The sequence below is a fragment of the Neomonachus schauinslandi genome, chromosome 9 (genome assembly GCF_002201575.2).
Source record: "Neomonachus schauinslandi chromosome 9, ASM220157v2, whole genome shotgun sequence".
NCBI lineage: Eukaryota > Metazoa > Chordata > Mammalia > Carnivora > Phocidae > Neomonachus > Neomonachus schauinslandi.
Window position 1 is genome coordinate 90,222,234 of NC_058411.1, and position 22,903 is coordinate 90,245,136.

The following is a 22,903-nucleotide window of genomic DNA, read 5'->3' on the forward strand; positions in this document are numbered from 1 at the left end:
AAAATTACTGCGCTCACAAAAGATTGTAAATCACATGCGATAAAAGTCAACTGAAATTCCTGGTCTTTCAGACTAGACCATATATAACATTTTCAAAAGTAGAAGTCAGAGAAGTTGGTATGACTAACTCATGAAGCCAGATACCTAAATGTCAAAATTTCAGCTGACCTTCAAGAAAAGCTGCTTAATTTTCAGAGATATATCCTTTAATTAAAGACAAAAAAATAGGGAGTTTAATGAAATAGAAACCACCAATAAAATTAATTTTCTTTGCTATGCCTATGCAATAACAAAGATGCTAACGAGATCCGGGCACAGGTTATAGAAGCAGCATATCATAACTGCTAACAGCCAAAAGTGATTCTGAAAAATCTTACAACTCCCAAATACAAAGGCTTAGATTCCAACATTGATTATGATGCTGAAGAAGATGGACAACAGATAAATGTTTATTATCACTAGTTAATAATGAAACGAGAGAGAGAGAGAGAGAAGAGAGAAATAGGTACATATTTCTCCCTGAAAAAAACACATCTTTCAATCAGTAGCATCTTAAAGAGTCAAATCCAGTAATATAGATCTTCAAGCTTTTTGGTAAGGATTCAGTGAGATCATAAGTAAAACATTTATCACAGGGCACAGCACACAAGTAAGCACTCAATGATCTGTCATTACTGTTATTATTGGGCACAAATTGAAAAAAACATGAATTTAAATAATGAGTGACAATAAATTATTCTTTTATAAGCACTTTTATAAGCCAAATATAATGGCCTAAACTACAGTAAGAATAATAATTTTGTGAAGTTTTCTAAATTCCCTAAATAAAAAGACATTTGCTTACATAATAATTATAGCAAGAACTATTTTGCTTACGTGTCAAAGTAAAACCTGGTCTAAACCAGCTATTGATACTGTTTATCATCGTTCACCATCAAGTCATCCTTTAATGGCGGTGCTGGCATGCTACTTCCTAGTTCTGTCAGTCAGTAAGATTCTAGGTCATTCTAATAGAACTGACAAAAATTAAAAGTTATGAAAAAGACACCAAGTTCATATATGTATTTATCTACTTTATACAAAAAGTCACAGACAAGGCCAATTGGATCAGAGACGTTTTCCTGTGAACCACACAAGTTTGTTTTTAATTTTAATCAGATTTCAATTAATTGACAGGATTTAACATTCTTTTAAAATCCAGATTTTCAGCTTCCCATGAAAAACGGAATCTGGCAACACTGTGCATAGGACCATAATCAGCTAGAGCTAAGTAGTAGATGCCCCCCTGCCCTGGGCCCCTATCTTCGGATGGCCATCATCTGAAATCTGCTCACTTTAGCCTTTTATATTACCTTCCTAGCCTTTGTTACTATTTGAGTCTCCAACTTTTAATGTGCACATTTGCCTTGTTTCTCTAACCTGGCGTTTCTGCAGAGTTGGAGAGCGGAGCAGATGCTTCAGCTAGGGCAGCTAACGTAGCTAATACTGACGTAGACGAGTTTCCAAACTGAACAGCAGATACCCCGGTTTCATCTGTGACAAAAGAGAAGACAGATACACATTTTAAAGGAGCTTAATCTAATGCACTTTTCTGATACTCTATTTCACTTAATTCAACTCTTAAATGAAGCTTGGATCATCGTTTTGTGAAAAACAAGCTTGGGTGTAGCATTAGTTTTTGAAAGATAATATTGCAGTACGCTTTGCAATATCACCTTTCTTCAAATTCTTGTCTCATAAAAGTCGGTTTTTGCCAATACCAAAGAAAACCAAGGTGACGGATATAATCTTACCCTCATTCTCCAACAGTCCTTTCTTAAAAGGAGGATACCTAGTAAAGCATAAAGTCCCAACAGCTATCCTATATGCATCTCAATACCTGTTGCCTTGGATGAATTTTCTGAAGATACCAGACCTGTTAGGTTCACCACCCCTCCAGGTCCGATGATAAACTGTGGTGTGGCGGCATGTATCGTCACTGTGTCCGGACTCTCCGGGTTTGTGTTGATTTGGTTCTGCATAGCAATCTAGAGCACAAATCAACACGGCGTTTTCAGAATTACAACCGGAACATACAGCACAGATTCTCAATGTAGTACAAACACAAACATAAAGGAAATTCTAAAACTTAAGAAGAATCATATAAAACAAATGGAAATCTTTGTATATGGTCTACTAAGAGTGCAGTGGTAAATCACAGATAGGAATTTACATACTAATTCCCCTGTAGGGAAAGCAGCAAAATCCCATGAGAAGAGAAATGGATATCTGGAAGGCTTTTTATAGAACACAGTTGAAAAGACATTTTGCTGCCCTGTGGCTACAGAAATCAAATTACTTAAATATTTCCTCTACCATATTCAGCAATATATATCATTATACATATAAAGCATGTCCTTCCCAATTAACCGTTTTCAATCTTCAACCCTGGCTCCCGAATTGCACTCCTAGGAGTAAAAGAATTGCAAGAGGCATCACAAAATTCATTTTCCTGGACATACAGAATCTTTGAAGTAACTAGCTGAAATTCAATAGAGTAAGATGGTCTTAAAGAAGAGTTCTACTGGGAAGGAGAACAAGAAGACAGGCAAGAGGCAGTGAGTAAAGAAGATAATTTATATCAAAGTTGTGTAGCTGAAGAAAAGAGAAGCAGTACCGGCTATTAGAAAAACCTGCCCAGGGGGGGCCCAGGTGGTGCAGAGTCATGTGACTCTTGGTTTCAGCTCAGGTCATGATCTCAGGGTCATGAGATCGAGCCCTATGTGGGGCTCCACGCTCAGTGCAGACTCTGCTTAAGACTCCCCTCCACCAATAATTAAATAAATTTTTAAAAAAAAGAAAGAAAGAAACTTGCCCAAAAACCATAAATAACTATGTTCCCAGATTTTTTTGAGGATGATGAAAAATAAAGGAAACCAATCAGAGTGATAGAGACTATATTACTCACTCAGGGGACACTGTTATAGCTACTAAAGAAAAATTTTAGTGGAAGTTTAACAGACTTTGAAAAACCATACTGCATCCAAATATGCAACAAAAATAATTAATAGAATGAAATGTCTAGAAGGGGAATTCAGGAACTTAAAAACACAGAAAGTAATCACCTTATCTAATCTTCTAATGTTACATGTAAAGACTACAGTCTTACAATCAGAAAAACGAACAGTAAATGAACAAAGAGGAAGTGAAAGAGGAAAAAGACTGTCCAAAATAACCAAGTCCAAAATGAAAAGCTAAAAGCTAAACAGCTCAAATCATCCACAAGACAGAGATCCTTTTATTCTCGCAAATTAAAAGCCAAAAGTTACCTGTAGTATCTCTGCCAAATCTTCATTCCCATTGTCTATTGAAATATCAAATGCAGTTTTACAAAATTTACTTTGCGTGTGTACATCAGCACCATATTTGATTAAAAGTTCCACCACTTCTTGATGATTGTGTTCTGTGGCCCAATGTAGAGCTGTCATCTTCAACATGTCCTTTGCATTAACATCAGCACCATGCTATAAAAATATTACAAAATAAGAGATTTCTAAAATACGAAATATAAAGAATTCCTAATATGAAAATACTAGCCATTAGGCTCTAAAGCAAGAATCTGCTACCAACATGATCAGCTCTCTATTTTTTGTGTTGAATAATCTGTACGAATCTCCACACATCACTTAATCAGCTTCCTATCATGCTAACCTTCCTGTTTTCCTTCTAATTCCTTAGGAGTGCAGCAATGATTTTTTCAGTCACCAAGCTGTGAGCATCATGGGATACAATGGCATAAGAAGTGAAGAAAAGTTGAAGCGCCTGGGTGGCTCAGTCAGTTAAGCATCTGACTCTTGATCTCAGCTCAGGTCATGATCTCAGGGTCCTGAGATCAAGCCCCGCGTCGGGCTCTGTGCACTGTGGAGTCTGCTTGAGGTTCTCTCTCTCTCTCCCTCTGTCCAACCCCCATTTGCGCGTGTGCATGCTCTCTCTCTCTCTCAAAAAAAAAGTGAAGGAGAACTATGAGCGTTCCTCCAAAACCCTCTTTAATTCTAGTTCCTTATTTATACAAAAATATCCTTTGCTTTCAAAGCCAGTACAATATAAATAATCAAAAGGGAGCTATCAGGGATGCACTGTCCAATATGGTAGCCACTGGGCACATGTGCCTATTAAGCACTTGAAATATGGTTAGTCCCAACAGGGATGTACTGTATATGTAAACACACACTGGAATTCAAAGACTTAACACCAAAAAAAGGATGTAACAGAGCTCATTAATAACTTTTATATTGATTTCATGTTGAAATGATAATATTTTGTATATACGAGGTTAAATAAAACATAATATTAAAATTAGTTTTTACTTTTTAATGTAGCTAATAGAAAATCTAGAATTACATGTGATTCACATTTGTGGCTTACACTGTATGTCTTCTGGATAGGCTGATCTAAAGGCCAGAATAAAAATCCTTATTTGTATTATTAATTTGTCAATCATCCAAGCCCTATGTTTCTTTCCATAAGCATTTTAACTGTGTCAAGTAAGACAAAGCTGTAGACCCTCATCATAACGGAAACCAAGGTCTAAGAAATCAACCGTCTGTCTGTCAACTAAGAACATACCTAGAGGAAGTTCTTTTTCTCCCACAAAGGTAAACTTTAAGATAATTTTCATCTGATGGGCTTACACACAAAAAATGAGGTAACACAGGAAAAAAAAAACGAGACATTCAATAAAAGTAGTTCCCTTCTCCCTCTTATAAAACCGTAAACCCTTCGGGGACTTACTTTCAAAAGCAGAGTGCAAAAAGAGAACACATACCTTAAGCAAAACCTCTACTATGCTGGCATGGCCCTCAGAAGCTGCCATATGTAATGGCGTTCGGTCCACTTTGGTTCTTGCATCCCTACTTACACCAGCTCGGAGGAGTACTTCTGTGGTAGAATAATGCCCATATTGTGCTGCCAGATGAAGTGGAGAGGTTCCCAGCTATCCCGCAAGAAAAATAAAAAAAACCCCCACATTTATAATCATTTTTAACACACTTCTATTACTACCTTCTATACTTTCTTTTTACATGGCAAACAGATTATCTTCATATTATCTGTTTACATAGTAACTCAAAACTCAAGAAAATAATAATGTATGCTTATCACATTCTCTTCATAGAGGCTTTCACGAATTCCCATACACTTGTCAATGACAAAGCAAAGTCGGTATTTCGTTTAATTCAATCTTGCTTTCTTATTTTTTAACAGATAAATAGCCTGAATAAAATTAATTCCATCTGGAATTAGAGATCATTACGGTGTGAGAAATTTTTCTGAGTACTGGAAGGTTTTCCACATATCCATCACACAAAACTTTTCATCTATGAAATTCGTATCAAATAAATGTAATAGTGTAGATTTTTACATTAAAGTGTTTTGTAGGACTTAAAAAATAAATTAAAGCAACTCAGTGATCTTTTTAAATAAGTTTATGTAGTCATTTGTCTTTTTTTTTTTTAAAGATTTTATTTATTTATTTGACAGAGAGAGACACAGCGAGAGAGGGAACACAAGCAGGGGGAGTGGGAGAGGGAGAAGCAGGCTTCCCGCTGAGCAGGGAGCCCGACGTGGGGCTCGATCCCAGGACCCTGGGATCATGACCTGAGCCGAAGGCAGACGCTTAACGACTGAGCCACCCAGGCGCCCCATATATAGTCATTTTTCAAGGGAAAAAATCTAATCTAAGGTACACTTGCCAAAGGTGAGTCAGGACAGAACCAAAACAGAGCCCAGTTCTCCTGAAATTGGTTCCATGTGGTGTAGCCACTACATTAACAATACATTCACAATATGCAGGGGAAGTTCTAAAATGTAGAACCTTATCAGAGGCATACAGTTTAACAGGTGAAAATTAGAATTAAAATACAAGCATTTAGAGGCACAGAAAGTCCCTATCAATCTGATTACCAAGGCACTGCTGTTCTAAGAATCAAGATAGTTCACTAGATGGGGAGCCTGGGTGGCGCAGTCAGTTAAGCGGTTAAGCGTCCAACTCTTGGTTTTGGCTCAGTTCATGACCTTGGGGTTGTAAGCCCTGCATCAGGCTCCACACTCAGCAGAGTCTGCCTGAAATTCCTTCCCTTTCCCTCTCCCTCTGCTCTCTCTCTCTCTCTCTAAAATAAATAAATAGAATCTTTTTTTTTTTTAAGATTTTATTTATTTATTCATGAGAGACAGAGAGAGAGAGAGAGAGAGAAGCAGAAGGAGAAGCAGGCTCCCAAGGAGCAGGAAGCCCGATGCAGGACTCGATCCCAGGATCCTGGGATCATGACCTGAGCCGAAGGCAGACGCTTAACCGTCTGAGCCACCCAGGCGCCCTAAATAAATAGAATCTTCAAAAAAAAATGGTTCACTAGAACATGAAATTTGGTAAGACCACTACTATAATATTAGCAACTAAGGTTTTTGTTAAAGCACTTTCCGTGGCAAGCACTATTCTAAGACCTTTACACATATTATCTAATTTACTCCCCTCTTAAGGTACTGTTACTATCCTCATTTGGTAGTAAAAGAACCTAAGGCACTAAGAGGTTGCTCTTTTGCTTGAAGTCATACATCAAGTCATACATCAAGTCATACATCTTACTTGATGTATGAATCAAGTATATGAGCAAGAGTTTTTGATTAGATACATTACATTTTCTCACACTAGCCTTCATGACTCCTGAGATCTTAAATTTTCTACCTATTTTTCTCTATAATGCACTCTGGATTTCTTTCCGTATCTTTCAGTTCACTAATTTTCTCCTTAGTTGTTCCTAATCTGCTTAAAATATTATCTAAAATCCTTGTCAGTCTGCTTCTGTTGTTAGTTGTTTCAGTGGGTTATTGTCCAAGTGGCCTTGTGTCCTTGTGCATTTTGTTACTTTTGACTGTTCATTTTCTTTGGAATTTCATTTGTGGATACTGGGGGGATGAAGGTAGGTTCCCTCAGAAAGAAAATTCATTTGCTTCTGCCAGGAACCTGGGGTAACCTCAGTCCAAAGATCACTTTAAATCCATTTTTTAGTGTACAGTTTTGCAGAATGCACAAGTATTTATGAGTTCAGGTCACAAATGTGTGCAAGGGATGGCCTGTGACTCCAAATCCTCATCAATAATTTTTTTTTTCTCTCTCCATTTAGTGACTTGTTTCAAGTCAGTTCATTTTTCTTGCAGTACCCTAACAACAGGGGCAGGGGCAGAAGCAGGTAGGAAGAGGGAGGGGGTATTTCTGGTTTACCTTATACAGAATGCACATCTCTTTGGGATTCCTGAATTAAGAGGAGAAGATCTCCTAGGAGACTTCTATGAGCAGTCTCGGGTCTCTGTCTTCCCATGCCAGTGAGGTGGGAAAACCAACAGGCAGATTCACCGAGTTAGCAAATATTCTTAGGGTGAAATTTCTTTAGGTTCTGGTGTTCACTTAGTTTTTCAGTTTCATAGTCCCTTATTTTCTTTCTAACTCATCAGTGCACTAAAGATTTCTTTAATTGTTAATCAAAAATTCTTTATCTTTTAAAGACAGATGCTGAAATATTTATGGATGGAATGAAATAGTTCATGGAATTTGCTTTAAAGGGGTGCCTGGGTGATTAGTTAAGAGTCTGCCTTCAGCTCAGGTCATGATCCCATGATCCTGGTATCGAGCCCCACATCAGGCTCCCTGCTCAGCCGAGAGCCTGTTTCTACCTCTCCCTTTGCTGCCCCCACTGCTTGTGCTCTCTCTCTGTTTCTCTGTCAAATAAATAAATAAAATCTTTAAAAAAAAAAAAAATCTGCTCTAAAATAATACAGAATAAAAAAAGTGGACGAGGTTACAGTGGAAACAGACTCACCATGATTTGGTAATTTTTGAAGTTGGCTGAAGGGTATGTAGGCATTGATATAGGTTTGAAATCTTCCATAATAAAAATTTTTTTTATTTTGTTTTTAATGAAAAATAAAAAAGAACATAGGACAAGTGTGCCAAAAACAACAAAAGCTAAAATCTGGAATTTTTAGTTGTTAGCAGTAGGCAGGTTAATCCACATTCCTCACCCTCCATACTGCCAAGATCATCTCTTTCTTGACTTACCCCAGGAACTAAGTAGAGTTATGGTTTTTGCTGTCCTCACAATTGCCTTCTGTAGTTACTAGGACATGTTCCCACTCCTTTCTTCCTCTTTGGTCATGTTTGCAATAGTGTTACAAGTATCAATTGAAATGCAAACATTTTTCCTTTTTAGAAGCAATTATAACATTAACTGGGATCTTTATCTGTTATTTTCTGAATTATAAATTCTAGCTGTGCTATTTAGAACCTTTAAATTAAATTCCAAGCAGCTACATTTTATATTCATCCTACAATATTGAACTCCATAGTTTAAAAGAAAAATCCTTTTGTGGACAGAATATTTGAATAAGGTTGGCATATATAGATATCTAGATATCTCTATATATAATATATAGAGATATCTATATATGACTTACAAAGATACAAACCATTCTCTTTAAATGATAGCTATAATTCTAAAACTACAAACAAATTTGCAAAAAAAATTAATTTTTGCCACATATAAACAAAATACTGACTAAATTTTTATCTGGAAAAACTAATAAATGAGAGAAAGAAAAAAAAACAAACCAGCACAACATTAAAATCATTCTTTACCCAGTCTGTAGTAAAAGGAGCTCCATTTGCCATCAAAATACGAACTTCATCATCTTGACCTGCTCGTGCTGCTTCCAAAAGCTTCTTTCCCAAATCTACCAGGGACATCTAAGCAAAACAAAGATGAATTTAACATCTCTACTGATATATTATTTTTTTATTATGTTATGTTAATCACCATACATTACATCATTAGTTTTTGATGTAGTGTTCCACAATTCATTGTTTTCGTATTAACACCCAGTGCTCCATGCAGTACGTACCCTCTTTAATACCCATCACCAGGCTAACCCACTCCCCCACCCTCTATTGATACAGTATTACATGACTTTCTCCCCATGTATCTTTATTACTACCAATTCTCAACTATCCCTCTAAAAGTTTGTGATATGGCTAATTTGAAACTATAGATCACGCAAAAGCAATTTGTATTTGAATTTGAGGAACAGATTATCCTTTCTCATTAAGTTTTTACCTAGGATAATAAAATTAGTTTGAATTCTCCAAATACAGCTGGTAAAAATAATGAAGTAAGTAGCAGAGAAGGCTTGCGTAATACTTAAAACTGGCAAGAAACTGTTTTCACTGGAGGAGCGCAGCAATGAAGTTTTTCATAAAAGTAAACAGAAATAATGTACAAGACACTATCCTCTGTAACTGGTGCAAATTACAATAAATATATAGTAACTGTTTTTGCAACGGTAAATCAGAGAATTGTCAATTGTTGCACAGTCAATATACACTCAAGTTCTTCCAGAAAAGGGACACAATTCACATTCAATGAAAATACTGAAAAGAAAGTCTAACAGTATTATCAATAGGCTACCTGTCTCACTGAGAAGCTAGAAAGTAAGTATAACTTTGTATCTTGTATTCAAGATACCCGAAAAGACTAATGTCACAGGTCAGAGTGTATGAAAGTGTATGTTTGGGGGTGTGGGGTGTGTGTGTGTGGGGGTGTCTTCTTGATTAAGAAATACTGAAATACGTGTTAGGGAAAGATCATGACAAGAGTACACAGATGAAGAAAGATTTGAATGTATCAGAGATGCTCAAATTCAGGGGATGATGGTTCTGAAATGAAAGGTCCCAAATTCAGAAGGACTATTCACCTGGAAGACTATTCAGTGATGCTACAAAGGCAAAGAGGTAGGGCACCTGGGTGGCTCAGGTGGTTAAGCGACTGCCTTCGGCTCAGGTCATGATCCTGGAGTCCCGGGATTGAGTCCTGCATCGGGCTCCCTGCTCAGTGGGGAGCCTGTTTCTCCCTCTCCCTCTGCTTGCCACTCCCCCTGCTTGTACTCTCTCTCTCTAATAAGTAAATAAAATCTTTAAAAAAAAAAAAAAAAGGCAAAGAGTTAGAATTTAAGGCCTGTGAGGAAGGGAAGATATTGAACCCCTGAGACTTATACAAGAAAAAAATGTGCCTGCGGTATGAATTTGCCTCAAAAAGTGAATACCCTTTGAGAGCTGGGTAAGTAGTCAAGGGGAAAGAAGTTTAAAGAAGGGGATGTCAGGTTGATTAGTGTATTCCAATCTTGTATGAACAGATATTACTCAAGAAGGAGAGAGGGGTATGTATGTATGTATGTATGTGAGAAGGGAGTTCAAGCTTAGAGAGGTTAGTGATGCCAGGAAGGATAGACTGCACTACATAATTAGAAGAGATGTTAGGGAATGTAAAAGGGCTGATTAAAAATATATGTCCCTTGAAAGAACAGATTTATGTTTACATTACTGTATTTTTTAGTACATTCTACAACATGGGAACAACCAAACATAGGGTAACCAATAACAGGTGCTAATGCTGGGATCCTTGCATGATGATTAAGTGAGATGAGTATGTCCAAAACGGGCATTTGTCACAAGGCAGGAAAGAATTTCTTATAATCACTCCATTTATAAGGATAAAAATAATTCATAATATATCCCATGGCGAAGAAGAAAAACAACCACATGAATTTATGTTTTATGTGGGGTTTTTTACATGTATTTTTGTGTGTGACACAACACTTTCACCCTTTTCTGTTTTCCTCCCGTTCCCTCTCATACCTTGACTGAGTCACTGGAACCCAAGATACTCCTTAATCATGCTAAAGACATTATGATCTAAAGAGATTACTGATCTCTAATGAAGGATTTTTCCTAGGAAATATGTACCAGCTGGATAGTAAAAATTTACATCATACTCAAAAGGTGGAGAACCTACAATCATTTCCTATGAAAGGCAGGATAAGGCAAAAAGAAACTGACCTCTCCTCCACAAAAGTACAGTAAAATTTAAACTGGCCACACTAGCAAACAGAGTGACTCCACTTGGATGACCAAAATTTAATATAAATGTGGTTTTACAATGAAATAAATCTTCACCCAAAATACACCCTTTTATGTCTTACACAGGTAATACAAAATCAGTTTGCATTCATTGAGCATACATACTGCCAGATGGTTTAGACATCTGGGTATCTTTTATTAAGTGGTTTAGGGTTTTTCCTTATTTTTAGAAACTGGGTTGTCTGCCTGTTTCTTAATGATTTGTAAGCATTCATAACATACATTCTGGATAGGAGTTCTTTGTCAGATATAATATGTATTATAAGTATCTCCTTGCAGAATCCTGATCTCTTGACTCTCCACCCCTTTCTTTGATATTGCATACTATCTTCTATCGGTAGATAATGGAACTTTAATGTATTAAAAAACAAAAATAAAATCAAAGACTGCAAAGGAATGTCTGCCCAAAAAATGAATGTAAGAAACATTAATAATTTTAATTATGTAAGAGGTCTGACTCAAAATGAGAAGGGAAAACAAATAAACACCATGAACCCATCAGAGCAACAGTCAAAGGACAAAGCAAGAAATAATAATAAAGAGCCTAGGATCCCCTGGGTTTAATTTGCAAGTCTCTGAAACATAATGCGAGGGGGCCTCAGGAAGAACCCTGGAATTGCACACTGCCTGCTTCTAGAATGAGATCTAAACTCACAAATTTAGAGGAGGGTGGCTGATTGGGTCTATGGGGGCAAGTGACACACCTTCCTCCACAGCTCACTGGGTGTATTTATCCTGATAAAGCAGATTTACTCCCATGACAAATATGCACAACCTGGTGTTTAAAAAAAAATAATAAACAAAACAACAAGCCCAGGGGTGTGTGGCTCAGTCAGTTGGGGGAGGAGCAGAGAGGAGCCTGTGACACTGGAGCTTGAGTTCAGAGGCCCATGGCCCATGTGGAGGGTAGAGATTGCTTAAATAAATAAACTTAAAAAGGAAGAAAGAAAAAAGCAAGCCCAAATAGGAGTCATTTGCTCCCCCACAACAGCAAACCAAGAGTTCACTATAGTTTCAAACTATCCCAGGAATGCGACCTTTTTAGAAGCCAACCTGAAATTTTCTGATCAGCACTAGTGAGGTCATCTGCAAGATTAAAACCCTGCTGTTCCCTCCCCTAGCCAAAAAAGGTGTCTTGGCCGGGAACCATCTTTTCTTTTGCTAATAACTTCCTTGCCCCACCCTCCTTCCTATAAAAACCTTCCATTCTGTACACCTCCTCAGAGCTCCTTTCTACTTGTCCAGTTCATGAATTGCTTAATAAAAGCCAATTCGATTTCCAAAAAAAAAGTCAAAGGACATGACCATATATTTTCCAAAAGAGAAAACAAATAATTCACAAACACAAAAAATGTTCAGTGTCACAAAGAGTCAAATAAATGTAAATAATTTAAAAGTTAAATTTTAAAAAGGATGAGTTGAGACTGATACTTTCACATATTGACATCTTACATATATTGACAGCAATATAAATGGATCAGCTGGGGGTTTTTCTGGATCAGCTTTTTTTTAAATGTCAATTTGGCAACACCTAAAAGTTACAAAAATGTTCAAGCCTAATGACCGAATAAATGATCCCACTTCTGAGCTCTATCCTAAAGAAAAAATAAAAATATGTTTAAACAGATTTATCAATATATGTATACACATATATTCACATAAATCTACATATATTATATATAATCATTTGTATCATGTGAACAATCTAGAGGAAGGAAAATGTGGAATCTAATAAGACAATACACAGTAATTTAAAGTAATAGTTGAAAGTTATATAACATTAAAAATTTATGCCATGTTAAGTAAAAAGATACAAAATTTTTGAATGTCAAAACATACACAGAGAACAAAACAAAGAAAAATACCAACAATTGTTAGAGTGACAAGATTATAGGAAATTCTGCCTCCATTTTACAAAGTTTCTATAATGTTACTAAATTATCTTCCTAACTTAAAAAGTGGTTTCTTTTTTATAAGGGACAAATTACATTGTATGACTATCAACTAACTAAATGCTGACATTAAAGAAAGCTAAATACTACTGACTTACTAAACAGGAAAAGTGGAAAAAAATAAAGAAAATGCATGGTATTGGGTACTTAAAATAGCAAACTTACTGATCTGATTACAAGAATTGCAACAAAGCAATGCACTTAAATCAACTTCTATCACAATTCTGTAACTGCCTTAATTATCCAAAACATATCATATTTAAAGACTCACGATACTTAAGTTATTGTGGTTTTTAAAGTTCCATGAGCAACATAGCTATGTAGTAAATAAATACCTGGGTACTTTTAAATCAGGAGTTCTCAAAATGGTAGCAGTACCGCCCCCTAGAGGGCCCTTTGGATATATATGGAGGCATTTTGGAGACTGATGCAGGGAGGAGTGGGGGAAGGCTCTACTAGCATTTAATGGGCATGTGTCAGGGATATTAGAGGTCCAGCAATGCAGGAAACAATCCAGTAGGGCAAAGAATTGTCACATGTCCTGGGTGACTTTCAAAGGCTCCACCCAATATATCTAAGGCTAAAACTAATATATAAACAAATGTATTTTTCCATAGTTATTAATGTATCCCAAATTTCCCAGGATGCAACCATACTATAAATCTATTTGTTTTGTTCAGAACTTTACTAAGAGTTGTCACCATTTTCAAAAATCATGTCACCAGTGTTGATGCTACTTGGGTATCTGAATCACCAATATAAAACACTGTAACAATCAGCTTTTACAGCTTATTATTTTCACAGTAATTCTATGTATAGGTGCAAGCATTTGATAATCTCTTCTGTCATCTAGGGTAGTCTGCTCGAGGATTTACATACCGAAATATACAATTTATTATAAAGTGCTTTCCTTCAGGGGCCCCTGGGTGGCTCAGTCAGTTAATTGTCTGCCTTCCACTCAGGTCATGATCCTGGAGTCCTGGGATGGAGCCCCATGGCCCTGCTCAGCAGGGAGTCTGCTTCTCCCTCTCCCTCTGTCCTGCTCCTGTGCCTGCTCTCTCTCTCTCAAATAAATAAAATCTTTTAAAAAAACTGCTTTCCTTCCACTTCTCCTTTATATTGTAAGTATTTTAATGACTTTTTGAAATTATGCAGATAGGTAATAATAACCATAATTTTCATTGCAAGTTAGCAAAAGGGGCAAAACAAACATTTCTTTCTATAGAAAGACAGCACTGGATCTAATAAGATTGAAAAATCAATGGAAGAAAATACACGTGAGATCAAGACTGAAATCAAAGGCACTCTTAATTTTTTTGTCAAGATAATTAGTAAAATGTAAAGCAATGAAAATACCAAAATGTAGCAATTTCACTTCTGATTCTCACCTAAAGGGAACAGCACACACCACAGAATAATTCTAATCCTCAAAGGAACAACAGCATTAAGACAACAAATTGATTGAGGGGATCAGAGCTCCAGATGGAGCCCCCTCAATCTACTTTGTTCATTATCTATTAACTCCTCAGAGATAAAATATTAGATTTACATAAAACCATTTAAGGGCCTAGCAATAAATGTTGCTTTTTTGGTAAGTAACTTTTGCCCAAGCAAATAAAGAAGCATAATCCAATTCAATAAATTTTAATGAGTGTTAAATATATTTACTGAAAATACACGATACGTATGGCACTGAATGCCATCCCATTTAATACCCCTTTCCTTAAGAAAAGTAATCTAAAAACTCACTGTAATAAATTCCATCCTGAATTTTTTTTACTACTTCCGAAAAAGTTTATCACAATCTGATACAAACCATTATTTTTTTTAACTTCAATAATATGAATTTTATATCTATAGGGGAACTTCAAAATATCCACAAATTAACTCCTTTTGCTTAAAAGTACATGCTGAGAGAGCCATCTAGTGGTAACAGGAATTACTAACTATAATTACATTTTTTAAAGCTTAGAGTCTATTTTATTTTGAATTTCTATAATTAATAGCTCACAGAGCTGTTTTGAGGATTATAATATCTGCACATGAAAACTCTCTATAAAACTGTAAAGTATTAATTCCATATAAATTGTTACTAGCACTCCTAAAAAAGAAATATGAATAAAAAGTTAGAAAATATAATCCTATTACAACATACTTAATGAACCTTGATTGCCTCATTAAAAACTTCAGCATAAATTTGCAATATCACTCCTATGCTCAATGAGAACAATTATAAATCCAATAAAATTCCTCTAAAGTTTTTCACCAAGCAACTTAGTACTATTTATGCATCAAAAGCCTTTAAGATGATCATACTTTGACCTAATAATCCCACTCATATAAATCTATCATAAGGGGGACGCCTGGGTGGCTCAGTCGGTTAAGCGGCTGCCTACGGCTCAGGTCATGATCCCAGGGTCCTGGGATCGAGTCCCACATCGGGCTCCTTGCTCAGCGGGGAGTCTGCCTCTCCCTCTGCCTGCCGCTCCCCATGCTTGTGTTCCCTCTCTCTCTCTCTGACAAATAAATAAATTTTTAAAAATCTATCACAAGGAAACTATCTGAACCATATTATAAGTAATGTTATTTAAAATAGGGAAAAACTGAAATGGCCTAATACAAGTAATAAAGAAATTAGGGGCGCCTGGGTGGCTCAGTTGATTAAGCAACTGCCTTCGGCTCAGGTCATGATCCTGGAGTCCCGGGATCGAGTCCCGCATCGGGCTCCCTGCTCGGCGGGGAGCCTGCTTCTCCCTCTGCCTGCGCTCCCCCCGCTTGTGCTCGCTCTCTGTCAAATAAATAAAATCTTTAAAAAAAAAAAAAAGAAATTAAGATAGATCATAATGGAACACTGCAAGCTTTTATTTTATTTTTTATTATGGAAAATTGAGCAAATATAAGAATAGGCACAACAGTATAATGAACTTCCACACAGTCACCAACTAGTTTCAATATTATAAATTTATGGACAGTCCATTTCCCACCCACACATATTTTGAAGCAAATATCGGACATCATTTTATCTGTAAATATTCCAGTATGTATGGCTAAAAGATAACCAATACTGTAGTCATTTAAGATTTAAAAATAATATGCAACAGTATTAGAATCAAGCCTCTAAACTGAATACACACCATGATCCTAACTATGTAAAAAGTGCATAGAAAAGTACGCAGAAGCAATATACAATATACCATGATAATGAAAATTATAGATTTTTCCCTTTTTTCTATTCTCTATTTCTTAAGTGTTCTATAAGGAGCACATATTACTCCTGTAATTAAAAACAAACTTTTATTAGTTGTTTCTAATAGTAATAGAAATTTGTTGCATCTAAGTAATGTCATTTCAGTGAAAAAATGTGAACATCTCATAGCCTGCATTTAATAGATCTATAAAAGAGACAAGTAGGGCGCCTGGGTGGCTCAGATGGTTAAGCGTCTGCCTTCAGCTCAGGTCATGATCCCAGGGTCCTGGGATCGAGTCCTGCATCGGGCTCTCTGCTCCTTGGGAGCCTGCTTCTCCCTCTGCCTCTCTCTCTCTGTCTCTCATGAATAAATAAATAAAATCTTTAAAAAAAATAAAAAATAAAAAAAAAAATAAAAGAGACAAGTAGAATGTTGTAAAGAATAGTAGTTAAAAAAATGAATAAGCAAAAAATAAATAAATAAATAAATAAATAAAAAATGAATAAGCACAAAAGCCTTTTATTAAAAAGCTTTTCGGGGGCGCCTGGGTGGCTCAGTTGGTTAAGCGACTGCCTTCGGCTCAGGTCATGATCCTGGAGTCCCTGGATTGAGTCCCCGCATCGGGCTCCCTGCTCAGCAGGGAGTCTGCTTCTCCCTCTGACCCTCCCCCCTCTCATGTGCTCTCTCTCTCATTCTCTCTGTCTCAAATAAATAAATAAAATCTTTAAAAAAAAAAAAAAAAGCTTTTCGGGGCGCCTGGGTGGCTCAGTTGGCTAAGCGACTGCCTTCGGCTCAGGTCATGATCCTGGAGTCCCAGGATCGAGTCCCACATCGGGCTCCCTGCTCGGCAGGGAGTCTGCTTCTCCCTCTGACCCTCTCATGCTCTCTCTCATTCTCTCTCTCAAATAAATAAATAAAATCTTTAAAAAAAAAAAAAAAGCTTTTCATCAAAACTAGATTACAGATAAAAAAATATTTTTAATATAAGAAATTAGATGTTGAAAGTGATTTTTTAATAGTAAAAGCATGTAAAATGTGACTCTAAAATTAAGCATATGATAACCATGTGTTTAACTGTACATACGAAAATATTCTTGGGCATGAGAATTTAGTTGCCTACATTCTCTTAAGAAAATAGAGGTGCCTGGGTGGCTCAGTCGGTTGAGCCTCTGCCTTTGTCTCAGGTCGTGATCCCAGGGTCCTGGGATCAAGCCCCATGTTGTGGGGTTCCCTACTCAGCGGGGAGTCTGCTTCTCCCTCTGCCCCTCCCCCTGCTCATGCCCTCTTTCTCTTTCTCTCTCTCTAAAATAAATAAATAAAATCTTTTTCTGAAAGGGGGGAAGACAATAACTTGGATAATAAAAGTAGTACCTGGCATCTTGCTAAATCTTTACCTACATTGTCTCATGTAATCTAAACAGACTTACCATAACAGTCATGGTCTCCATTTTGCAAAGGAGACAAAGAATAAAAGGACTTACCAAAGAGCACTAGTTTTAAAGATAAGACCCATATTCTTAACTCTTCTGTTCTAAATTAGAGAACATTGGGAATCTGCAGGGATATAAAAGAACATGCCCTTCAAGTCTCTCTCTGTGTGATTCCTTCGAAGAAAAAATAATCATATCAACTCTGGTATATTTGGAATTTTCTCCCATTTCCATTTTGTCTAGTGGGCTTTTTTTTTAACTTAAAAATGACACTTTCAAATATAAAGTATCTAAAGAAAAATCATCTCCCATAGACCCTTGTTTCAGAAAACCACCAGAAGATGTACTCCTCCAAGACCAGGAATAAACAATAACAAGAATCAAGGGCTTCAGGAAAAAAGGGATCCAACATAAACAGAGTGAAAGAGGATCCCCAAGATGGGCTGTATCAGAGACCTAGAAAGCAAATCCAGATTGGAGCCGGAGGACAGAGGTTCCAAAAGGAGGTCTCCAAGGAAAAGATAGGCTGATAAGTTTCCCAGGAAAAGAATGAGATTTCCAGTGGGGAATTTGACATGGGTTAATGATGGATACAAGAAAAGTAAGCAAAAGGAAAAGTACACAATTTCTTTTTCAGAGGGAGGGAAAAAAAACCTACACAAGAAAGAAAATGTAATCCCAACATATATACATGGCATGGGTTAGCGAAGAAGAGTAGTTCCAGGATTGCAATAACCACTGAATACTAATCCAAGCAAAATTTTCGGTGTACTTGTATTAAGAAGATGAAGACTGAGGGGCACGTGGCTATAGCTCAGTGGGTTGGGTGGCCAACTCTTAGTTTCAGCTCAGGTCATGATCTCATGGGTGGTGGAATCAGGGCCCTGCATTGGGCTCCCCACTCGGTGAGGAGTCTGCTTGGGGATTCTCTACCTCTGCTCTGCTTGGGGATTCTCTACCTCTGCCCTTCCTCCCCACCCCTCAGAACCCAGCTCATGCATGTGCACATTCCCTCTTTCTCTCTAAAATGAATAAATCTTTAGGGGCGTCTGGGTGGCTCAGTCCTTAAGCATCTGCCCTCGGCTCAGGTCATGATCCCAGGGTCCTGGGATCGAGCCCCGCATCGGGCTCCCTGCTCGGCAGGAAGCCTGCTTCTCCCTCTCCCACTCCCCCTGCTTGTATTCCCTCTCTCGCTGTATCCCTCTCTGTCAAATAAATAAATAAAATCTTTTAAAATAAATAAATAAATAAATAGAATGAATAAATCTTAAAAAAAATAAAAAAAGATAAAGAGTACGGGAAAATATGCTTAGAGGTGGTTTGGTTTAAGATGGCCAAAGCTTCATCTTCATAAGTGGGAAGTCAAAGATATCTAATACAGAAAAATCAATAAATAGCATAAGCTTGTTATTTAGAAATATGGAGGGAAGTACTAGGGAAAAATACAGCAAAAAGAGAATGGATGCCTCTGGAAAAGAAGGCTCTGGGGTGGGAAGGAATAACATAAGGGACTCCAGGGTTGTTTTTACCATAAACCTTGTATTTTTACTTTTCAATTTTGTACATGTATACTTTCATAAAAATAAAATTACAATAAACAAATACATGTTCACATTATATAAAAAATGTATCATTCAAAGTCATCCCTACACTTCCTGATAGTCTTACTCCCCAGAAATAACCACTATTTAAATGTTTAGTGTGTAGCCTTCTAGATCTTTTCTATGCCTATAGAAATACACACAGGCACAATGCTTCTTTTCAAATAAATAAAAAACACAAGAAGGGATCATATTATAATGGTTTTGCAACTTGCTTCTTTTCACTTAACAGGGATCCCCTTGTTTTATCAGTGACATCTTTCTAAGTGCACACGTAAAAACATACTTTTTACTACCTACACAGTATCATGAACTATGGTAGGCTGAATAATGGCCCCCCAAAGATGTCTAGATCTTAATTCCCGGAATCTGTGAATGGTAGCTTATGTGGCAAAAAGGCTTTCCAGGTGTGATTAAATTAAGGATCCTGAGATAGGAAGATCCTGGATAATCTAGATGGGCCTAATGTAATCACAAGGGTCCTTATAAGGAAGATGTAGGAGGGTGAGGGTCAGAGAGAAGGAGGCAGAGATCAGAGGAGGGAGAGAGAGAGAGATTTGAAGTTCCTATAGTTGCTAGCTTGAAGGTGGGGGCTAGGGGAGTGGGTACTGCACCAGCCAAGAAATGCAGGCAACTTTGAAAAACTAGAAAAGGAAAGAAAACAGATTCTTCCCTGGAACCTCCAAAAGGAATACAACCCTGCTAAAATCTTGATTTTGAGTTTTCTGACCTCCATAACTGTAAAATAATAAATTTGTGTTGTTTTAAGGCACTAAATCTGTGGCAATTTGTTACAGCAAATAGGAAACTACTACACTATAGAAATAGGAAACATATGGAGTATGAGTACATTAATTATTCAATCCCTTTATCTTTATCTTTACAAATAGTGCTGCAACACACCTATACACTTGGGTTAGCACTTTTATGAAAATTATTCTAAGAAGTGTAATTGCTAGATTTTTAAAATCACAGTTTAATTGTGACAGATACTACCAAATTATCTACCAAAAGATTATACCAATTTACACTCCCACCATCGATATACAATGACTGCTTCTCCACAAGGTCCCCAATCCCCAAAGCCAGAAGCTTAATTCCAGATCTAGATCTTCCCAAAGTCAAGGCCAAGGATCCAGTGAACTCACACACAAAGCTGATGAAACACTTCCTTTCAAATAACTTTAAGAAAACGTGACCTGAGGAAATCCCACTACCACACAGGGAGAGCACCACACACAACTGTTTTAACATCTTTAAAGCTTTCTATTAAAAGGACATTCTTTGCCTCCAACTGGGAATCAGGGGGAATGGGGATTCTCATATCACCTTTTCACCCACTTTACCAGTGAAAGCCTGCTTAAAACCATCTGCTTTCACATTAAGTTTATCATAGAGGGAACATTCCTTCTCTGGGAAACTTTTCCTTCTCTGGGTCCTACCTATCCTGTCCAAAACATGAGCCCTCATTTGACTCACCAATTATTAAATTATGATAATTCCTAACATTTATATAACACTACAATACACAATAGTGAGTATAACATAGTAGGGTATAACATAGCTGTGTGTGTGTGTGTGTATGTATTATGTACGTACACAGAGAGACAGCAAAGAACAAGAGAAAGACTGTGCCAGATACAGTCTAAGAATCTCCACATACTAACTCATTCAATCTCACAACACCATCAAGGCAGAATTATTATCATCATCATCATTGTACAGTTGAGAAAACTGAGGCACAGAAGGTTACACTGCCCAAGGTCATACTGCTAGTGGAGATCTGAACCAAGGCTGTCTGGCTCCAGGGTCCAAAGTCACAATCACTATGCTATACCCCATGGTCTGAGTCTTCCTAGTGGCTAGATGTCCCCACTGAATGCATGCACTACCAATGCTGCTCCCTGGCCTAAACACTAACCACTATCTCTACATACCTAACTTCATTTCACATAAAATACAAGAGGTGGTACAATGAAACTTGGCACCAAATTAGACTCTGATTTGCAACGGTCACCAAATGATTCATATTTATGTGTCCTACTTAAATTATAAAATGCTTGGAGGCAAGAATGGTAGCTTATGTGTCTTTCAACTGGATCCCTTTTCTCTTCCCCTTAAATACTGGTGGTCCCTCAGTGTTTCATCTTTCAGCCCTCTTTTTCTTTCCCTACATTCTCTCTTCTAGCAAGTTTATCTTTCTTAGCCATGATTACCTGATGACTTCCAAATCTATCTCAGTCCAGGCCTCCCTCTAAGCACTAGACCCTAATATTCAACTGGATAGATATTTCCATCAGTAGATGCCAAGGTACATCAAAAGTCAAATTGTCCAAGTAGTGGCTTGTTCCATAGTTCAGAAACTTTGGAATCATCCTGGACCCCTTCTTCCACCCACCTCGATTCCAATCAGTCAAGACCTGTCACTTTTACCTCCTAAATGTCTCTTAAATCCTTCTACCTCTTTCCAGTGATAGAGAGTAGGTCTTCAATAAATATATGTTGGGGGCGCCTGGGTGGCTCAGTCGGTTAAGTGTCTGCCTTCGGCTCAGGTCATGATCCCAAGGTCCTGAGATCAAGCCGCGCATCAAGCTCTGCATCGAGCTCCCTGCTCAACAGGGAGTCTGCTTCTCCCTCGCCCACTGCCCCTCCCCCACTGCTTGTGCACGCTCGAACTCTCTCTCTCCCCCTCCATCTCTCTCTCTCTCTCTCTGTCTCTCAAAAATAAATAAATAGGGGCACCTGGGTGGCTCAATCGGTTAAGGCTCTGCCTTCAGCTCAGGTCGTGATCCTGGAGTGCTGGGATCCAGCCTTGTGTTGGACTCCCTGCTCCACGGGGATCCTGCTTCTGCCTCTGCCTCTGCCTCTCTGTCTCTCATGAATAAATAAATAAAATCTTTTAAATAAATAAATAAATGCTGACAGTCTTTTCTTCTCTGCCACAAACTTTGTTCATGCCTCCATCCTTTCTCTCCTAGAGTACCTCTAAACTAGTATCTGTGCCTGTCTTGCCTTCCTCTAATCTATTCTCCATTCTACTACTAAATTCTTAGTCATTCTTAAACAGAAATCATGCCCCTTGTCAGTTACCTCGGATAAAGTCGAACTCTTTGCCATTAGATTCAAGGCCTTTCACATTTGGCATCTGTTACCGTCTCCCCATTTATACCACTCACCACCTCTCACACTAAACTCTATACTCCAGACAATGTGCCGTACTCAGCCCTTTTTCTCACCTTTGGGCATCTATACAAAACATTCCCTCTGCCAGGAAGAATATTCTGCTCTCCATGCCCACTTTTGCCATATTTATTCCTACCTGCCCTTCAGAGTTCAGCTTATCTCCTCAGAGAAGCCTTCCCTGATCCCTGCCCCCCCCAAATTAAATGAAGTGTCCTTCCTGTGTGTTCTTCTAGCATCTTAAGTTTCTCTCTACCTTGGCACTTATCAGACCACACTACATGTGCCTGTTTACTTGGCTACATGTTGTCACTGTGCCTGAACTATGGGACCTGGTAAATGGCTCAACAAACACTGACTGAATAAATAAACACTAGACACACAGCAGAAACTCCAGAAATACTTGGGATAACCACCAGTCATATAACATTTGACTTTTTAAATGAAAATTAAGCTGACAGCTTCACAAATTCTAGGAAATGTCACAATTAATAAAATGCTCGCTGAATTCCTAGCAGCCTTGTTGTAACTAAAGGCCTTACAAATGAATGAG

General features: G+C 37.6%; 1 protein-coding gene across 5 annotated transcripts in view; it reads right to left on the reverse strand.

The window, feature by feature from the left end:
• Positions 1–22,903, reverse strand: part of GABPB1 (GA binding protein transcription factor subunit beta 1) — a 64,083-nt gene that overhangs the window by 16,925 nt on the left and 24,255 nt on the right. For 2 of the 5 annotated variants that reach the window (XM_021694078.1, XM_044918417.1), the window contains exons 2-6: positions 8,666–8,773; positions 4,805–4,972; positions 3,309–3,503; positions 1,916–2,027; positions 1,420–1,533 (exon numbers count right to left, since the gene is read on the reverse strand). In XM_021694078.1, coding sequence (XP_021549753.1) covers positions 1,420–1,533; positions 1,916–2,027; positions 3,309–3,503; positions 4,805–4,972; positions 8,666–8,773 — 697 coding nt within the window. Of the gene's footprint in view, positions 1–1,419; positions 1,534–1,879; positions 2,028–3,308; positions 3,504–4,804; positions 4,973–8,665; positions 8,783–22,903 lie in introns of those variants that run through there. The other 3 variants (XM_044918415.1, XM_044918418.1, XM_044918416.1) reach the window with 3 other exon arrangements.